At 35.2% G+C, this 7,943-nt stretch overlaps 1 protein-coding gene across 1 annotated transcript; it reads left to right on the plus strand.

Moving 5' to 3' along the window:
- Positions 1–237: 237 nt before the first annotated feature.
- Positions 238–2,162, plus strand: LOC145001160 (cytochrome P450 81Q32-like). The gene is made up of 2 exons (XM_078960512.1): positions 238–1,257; positions 1,340–2,162. Exons 1-2 carry the CDS (start codon positions 337–339, stop codon positions 1,970–1,972), a joined length of 1,554 nt encoding a protein of 517 aa, XP_078816638.1. The 5' UTR covers positions 238–336; the 3' UTR covers positions 1,973–2,162.
- The last annotated feature ends 5,781 nt before the right edge of the window (positions 2,163–7,943 follow it).

Consider the following 7,943-nt stretch of genomic DNA (forward strand, 5'->3'; position numbering starts at 1 on the left):
GGAGCTAATGTCTGTCGGTTGGTTTCTACGATTTTTCGGAGAAATCTTTGTTTTTTAAAACATGACAAATTTTTTTGTTAAATTGTTGGCCCACAAAAATAGTTATTCCCATTTTAAAGCCAGCTGTGGGTGTTTTTATTATTTTAGTAAGAATAAAAAGTCAATGTTCGTTATATAAACAATAAATTAAAAGTTTAGTGGGTAATAAATATATACTATTTAATGATGGTAATAAATCCAGAGAGAATAGGCGGTGGGATGAGGACAGAGTACTATGTATAGATAATGATCAAATTGAACAAACGAGAGTATCAGTGATCATCTTCCACATTGGAAATGGCACTTGAAGTCAACACCTATCTCTATACTTCTATTTCAATCCTTCTTGCTGTGTATGTATATCTCCTAACAAAACATCTACTTCACAAGCTCCATCGTCTTCCTCCTACTCCTTTTCCTATACTCCCTCTGATAGGCCATCTACACCTCCTAAAAAAACCTCTTCACCGATCGCTATCCAAGCTTTCCGACCGCCATGGCCCAGTACTTTTCCTCCGCTTCGGATCACGTCGTGTTCTTCTTGTTTCATCTCCTTCCGCCGCCGATGAGTGCCTTTCCAAGAACGACATCGTGTTTGCCAACCGACCTCGGCTTCTCAGCGGGAAGTACTTCGGGTACAATTACACGAGCCTCCCTTGGGCTCCTTACGGTGACCACTGGCTGAATCTCCGCCGTATCTCCGCCTTGGAGATCCTCTCTTCCACTCGCCTTGACTCCCTCTCTCGCATCCGTCTCGATGAGACCCGAACGCTGACACGTCACCTGTTTTTGTCCGCCGGCGAGAATCCAGATCAGATATTGGATCTGAGATCGGAGTTGTTTAGCTTCATGTTTAATGTAACAACAAGGATGATTGGAGGAAAGAGATACTATGGTCCGGATATCGGGAAATCAGAGGAAGCGAAGAGGTTTCGTGATGTAGTGGATGACACGAAGCAGGTGAACTCACAGTCAAATCTAGCGGATATGGTGCCAATTTTGCGGTGGTTTGACACCGGAAAATTAGAAAACAGGTATGCGGCGGTGCAAAAGAGGCGAGATGACTTCATGCAAGCATGGATCGATGAACTCCGTGCACCAGATGATTCGGCTACTCCGGAAGGGGAGAAAGTGAAAACATTACTTCAAGTTCTACTATCTCTACAAGACAGAGATCCAGAATACTACACAGACAAAGAAATCAAAAGCCTTTCACTGGTATATATCATAAATCATAAATGTTTAATCCGCCAATGACATAATTAAGCTTCATAACTTTTTGTTTTCCTCATTTGATTAGGCTCTGCTACATGCCGGAATAAGCACTTCAGTGGAGACGATGGAGTGGGCAATGTCACTTCTACTTAACAATCCACACGTTCTAACAAACGCACAGAAAGAAATCGACAATCTCCTTGGATCTGATCGTTTAGTCGAAGAACCAGACTTTTCAAAGCTTCCTTACTTACAGTGCATCATCAAGGAGACCCTAAGGATGCATCCAGCGGCGCCATTACTTCTTCCTCATCAGTCATCTAAAGATTGCATGGTGGGAGGTTATCATGTCCCACAAAGTACGATGTTACTGGTGAATGTGTGGGCTTTACAGAATGATCCCCGGACATGGGATTCTCCGGAAGAATTTAAACCAGAAAGGTTTGAAGGTAAGGAGATGAATAGTAGGAAGGTGAAAGAGGGGTTGACGATGATGCCATTTGGCTCCGGCAGACGGCGGTGTCCCGGCGAGAACTTGGCGTTACGAATTATGGGGTTAGCGTTGGCGTCGATGATTCAGTGCTTTGATTGGGAACGTGTTAACGAGGAGTTGGTGGATATGAAGGAATCCAATGGGGTCACTGCACCCAAGGCCCACCCTCTGATGGCTAAGTACAAGATTCGATCGATCGTGGTCGGACATTTATCTCAAATCTAATTAATAAGGAGGTTGTTTCCAATATGAGAGCAACGTATAACTTCTTCAAAAGAATTTCTTAAATGAAATTTTAACATCATGCAAGTATGTTTTTCAAATTGATTTTCAATCTATAATTAATCATGTAAAGTGGATCCAGAAACTCTCGCAAGTTGGGGCATTAATAATAGCTATATCATCTTAATCTTAACTAAGTTTAAGAATGAGTCAAAACCGGTGTGCTCGAGAATTTGGTATTTTTTATATTAATGGGCGTGTTAAAAAAATGTGACAAAAAGGGAATCTATTCGAATTTCAAATAATCAATCTTTATTAAGGGGATTAACTGTTAGAAACGTGAAAAAGTAACGGCCTTCTTATGAGACATATATTTAATACGAAATAATCACTTGAGTAATTTTAACTAGTTTAAGTAAACAAACTTAAACGTTGACACGATATGATGCAGAAATCAAACGGTAAAGCTAGGGTCAAATTTCTTTAACCCGTTTAGTGTTTCAACTTGAAACGTGACTTGTATGTTTACAAGGTCTAACCCCTAAACTCACTAACCTGACATAAACCCGACATGTAATAATATGTAATATATGTAGAACTTAAGATTGTCTATCCCAAATAGTCTTTATAGAAAGAGAGACATTTCAACGTATATAGTCACTTAAAAGATTGTGTTGCACCGATATGAGATATATTAACACTCCCCTTAGAGCCATAAGTTCGATAAAGATATACAAGGATGTGTTGAGCCACGAGTATGCGAGACGCCGACTTTGGTACTATGTAAAACATATGCGGAGTCCAAGATTGTATCTCTAAATGAGTCCTTATGGAGAGAAATGAGACTCCAACATATACATAGTCACTTATAAGATTGTGTGACACCGATGTAAGATACACTAACAAAATGAGCTTGAGTAAGATATTAAAACTCGTTCAAGTAACGAGTTGACTGTACACAACACAAAAGTTTAACAAGTAATTTTTAGAAATTAAATAAGATAAATTACAATTTGGCAATTTCCTTTGTCCTATTAGTGGAAGAACTAAAAGATAGGTATAGAAGGCTTCTTTTGACTTAAGCCTTCAAAAGCTTTAGTAAAGGCTAAGGCTTAGGTTAAGCACACATGTGAGCCTAACCATGTCATGGATGCAAGGTTCATAAAAAGACACGATTTAAAGGCGTCCAAAAATCATATTGCTTGATGAGTAAGGCATCGTTTTAACTAGGGGTGTGCGTGAAACCGTATAAACCGCCGACACCGCACCGTATAATGCAGTTTAGATCTTTTGTGGTGCGATTCGCGGTTCGTAATTTTGATAAACCGCACCATATGGTGCGGTTTGCAGTTTTTAGTTTCAAAACTACGGTTCAAACCGCACCACACCGTATATATGTATATATATATATATATATATATATATATATATATATATATATATATATATAGAGAGAGAGAGAGAGAGAGAGAGATAGGTTCAAATGTTTTTGACAACTATTGTGTGACTGTGTGCACCAATAAGAATTCAGGAAATAATTAATTATTAAATAAATCATTTAAGGGTATTATAGTAATCTTGACATATTTAAATATGGTAGATAATTAATATGTTCTTTATTATTCATTTAAATATGGGATGTAGTCAAAATCTGTTGAAAAAAACCCTAGCCGATCACGTGTACATCGATTTATCCTCCCTCTCGTTTTCTTAGCATTGGTCCCTGCTATTCAGTGGGGTTTCGGAGGTTTTGGGCTACTGTAGAAGGGAAGATGTGCTAGAGGTTTGATCAGAGGGCATCAGAGGGCAGGAGGGGTTCCGATGGGGCAAAGAAATCAACGATGAAGTCGAATCTTCATAGGCCTTGCTCGATGGGAACAGAAGAGAAAGAAAGCGAGGGGAGGAGGTATCGATCTCCGATGAGTGATTAGACCGAAGAACAAAAGGAGAAGCAACGGGGTGGGGCTGTTGCTCCGATCGAAGCAGGTCAGGAGGTGGAGAGGATGTGGTGGTGGTCGCCGATTCTTCTTCTCCGGTGAAATCTAGGTATTTTTTTTATTCATGTCTTCCGATTGATCACAGAATGAACGTGTTGAATTTTATCAAAATTTATACTTTGAAGATTACATTCTATTAGAATAAGTTACAATTTTTTTAATGTTTGCTATATTCTATAAGAATTACAACCCATAATGCCAATTTAAAATATTATATGCATTCTGCCAAAATTTAAAATGGCATATATATATATTCTGTCAGAATAATGGTAGTGCAGTAATGGTAATTGCACTTTAGAGTTAATGATTCTTTTAGAATCCGTGTTTGCCTTTTTTGTAATAGATTTGCTATGATATTTTTCCACAGAATGAACATGTTCAGTAAAGTCATTCTTAAAGAATACGATATTTTTTTTAACCATTCTTAGTTTTTGTTGCATTTTTTATAGGAATTGATTGAAGAATGGTTTGAAGACATGATAGGAAATGTTTGAAGAATGAATCAAAGATTGATCACACTCACATTTTAAGAATCTTGTTATGTTTTAAAGAATTACACTTGTCATTCTTTCAGAATTTTGTTGTTATTCAAGAATGTTCTTTGTATCACAATCATACAATGTAATTATTTGATATATTATTAGTGCAAGAAGACATGTATTCTTTATAAAATGTTAGTGTTGATAATATGTAATATAATTCTTTAAGCATGTTAATATATATAAATATTGAATATAATCATATTCTACAAGAATAAAATCAAAAATATATTTACTAGTTTATGGTTGATTTTCATGCCATTCTAACAGAATGAAATCGGATATTATTAAAAATTATATTCGAATTAAATTTAAAAAATTCATATTTTTAAAAATAAGGGTATTAATTATCCCTTAAAATCTGAAAATTTCCTTTTTTAATATAGGTTAATTGACCAAAATACCCTTATGGTGAAATTTATGTTATTATATGGTACATGTTACCCTATTTTAATATCATAGACCCTCAGATCAAGATCATTGATTCTATTTCATCCGTTGGTCCAGATTTGTGCATATGGGCACACAATAGATGTCAAGAACATTTGAACCTAGCAATATATATATATATATATATATATATATATATATATATATATATATATATATATATATATATATATATATATATATAGGGAAAGGTTATTTGGAAAACAAAAAAACCCTAAAAATGCATAAAAAAATACCTAGAGATCACAAAACTTTTTTTTGACATTTTTTAAGAAAAAATCGCTGAAAAAAAATTTGAAAAAAAAACTTTTTTTTTTATAAAAAAAAAATTATTTTTTATTTTTTTTTCAGCGAATTTTTATAAAAAGCTGCGATTTTTTATATAGGTTTATTTTTTATTTTTTTTTCAGCGAATTCAAAAAATAGTCTTGTGATGTCTAAGTATTTTTTTTTATGCATTTTTATGATTTTTAAGGTTTTTTGTTTTCCATAGAACCTAAACCTATATATATATATATATATATATATATATATATATATATATATATATATATATATATATATATATATATATATATATATATATATATATATCTTAATTACCTTATAAAACATTTTTTGTCAAATGTTGAATTTTAAATCGTACAAACATACAATGCATTTGTACAATCAATTTATGCATTACAAAAAGAGTCGAGTACATATGGTCAACAGTTGAAAATATCAAATCTCTTATCTCCTATTCTTAGGCTATTTTGATCCGGTTCATTCCTTATCTCCGTATTTCCCCAAATCTCACAATTTTTGTTCACAAATCTTGGATATATATATCGCTGACGTTTCCATTTCTAGGGTTTAATTCATCTTTCAACATTTAACCATCATTATCACATCCATCGCTTGGCGCGGGTAAACGGATAGTATGTGTGTGTGTGTGTGTGTGTATATATATATATATATTACATTAGCTTTTGCAAAGAAATTATATTTTAACTTCACCTCATGAAAATATATATTAGTTGTAAGATATTGTGATATAATATGTTGAATAAGATGTATAAAGATTTGAGAGCATTAAACAATGACCATAGGTATATGTTAAAAAATATCACAATAGAGTATTTCTTTAATAAAATATAAAATTTTTATTTAGATCAAATGATTGAAAATAGTTTCAAAGTTTAACAACTAATCACACTATACAAACCGCACCGAAACCGCAAAACCGCCCACAACAAACCGCACCACAAACCGCGGTTTACACCTTTCGCAGTGCGGTTCGGGGTTTCCAAAAATCTCAAACCGCATATGTGGTGCGGTTTGCGGTTTTGATAGTAAATCGCACCAAACCGCACCGTGAATACCCCTAGTTGTAACACACGGTTTTCACTTTAAAATTAATAAAGAAGAAGCTTTAGTTTACAAAAATATAAAGTAAAATTTTATTGCGTTTGAAAATTATAATTTTATAATGATAACAAGAAAATAGCAGAAAATAACAAATTAAGTGGGTAGTTGGCAACCATTAATGCTGTTAACCACATGGATTCAATGCTAACTACATCCTTTAAATGCAAATGCATCAAATTTGTCAAGGGGTGCTGCATGTCCTATATAACTTATAAATAGAGGTATCAAGCCTCTCATTTCCTTGCACCTTTTGTATAAATCCAACCTATAAATAGGGGCATCAAGCCTCTCATTTCCTTGCACATTTTTCTTCCAAAATCACTCTTTATCCCCCTCTTGTGATTTCAGTCCCTCGTGATTTGATTTCTCGTTACTAGTTATCGTTAGCAGGTGTAACATCCATAAAATTCATGAAAATTTTTAAACTTTTTAAACAACCCAAAAATCATCATTGTTTACAAATTGTTTCCAAAACATGTATAATATCAGAGTTTTCCCAAAATCACAAAACAAATACGAGGAGGTACACGATCACGCCTTCACCTTCTGGCGATCCGCTTAGGTACCTGAAACATAACCCAAAACTGTTGGCCCAAAGCTTACTGAATTCCCCCAAAATACCAATACACAACAAATAATAAAATAACAATAACAACATTCAATGGTTCCATAACTAACAAACTAGATTACCCCTAAGCCCACATCATAAGTTTGACTTGCCCTTGGCCCACAACTTATGTCTAGCTTGCTCACCGACCAACTAAGTCCTCCGTACAAGTCTGCCATACCCTTCTCAACCCTCAACTCGTATCTAGAATGCTTATGAGCCCTCAATATGAGTTTAGCATGCCCTCCCTGGCCCTCAGCTCATATCTGGACTACTCCAGAGTTTGTTGGCTACCGCACGGAGCAATACAACCACAACCCATCCGAGGCAATATGTCGACATATAACAGATAATAACATACACATCTAATAAAACAATATCACAAGTAGTCCTACAGATCTACCAGACTAGCATATCAAAATTAGCATGCATATCTAATCCTCACTCAACATATCCACGAATATCAAGTTATCAAACCAATAGGTCGGCCTTGGTGTCGTCGACTCGTTAGTATATTGAGGAAACACACCTCACACAGTTGAATCCCACTGAAAGTCTCTAATTGCTGGCTCACTGAAATCCCCACACTATCACAACATAATAATCATCCAATTAATACTTGGATTACCATGTAAATTAATAATCCATTATTAGGGTAAATGGACACATTACCCTTTTCCTTAGTTAGGCTAAGACCAAGGCCTAAATCTTGATTAAAAAGGTCTAATCACTAAATAACCATTCAAGGCCCATAATTGGCCCAATTGTCCAAAATGGGCCCAACACCTACTTGGGTCTTATCCTAAGGTCCAATCCTTCACTTGGCCCCAAACATCAATACAAAGATGGTTTAATAAGGATCCAAGCGTCTAAACCCAAAAGGTGGCCTAAACTTGAAGCCCAAAATCGCAAAGCCCACAGACTGAGTACGCGGGGCGTACCCAGTTGTACGCTAAGCGTACTCGTATAAC

The sequence above is a fragment of the Lactuca saligna genome, chromosome 6 (genome assembly GCF_052625555.1).
Source record: "Lactuca saligna cultivar CGN05327 chromosome 6, ASM5262555v1, whole genome shotgun sequence".
Classification (NCBI taxonomy): Eukaryota; Viridiplantae; Streptophyta; class Magnoliopsida; order Asterales; family Asteraceae; genus Lactuca; species Lactuca saligna.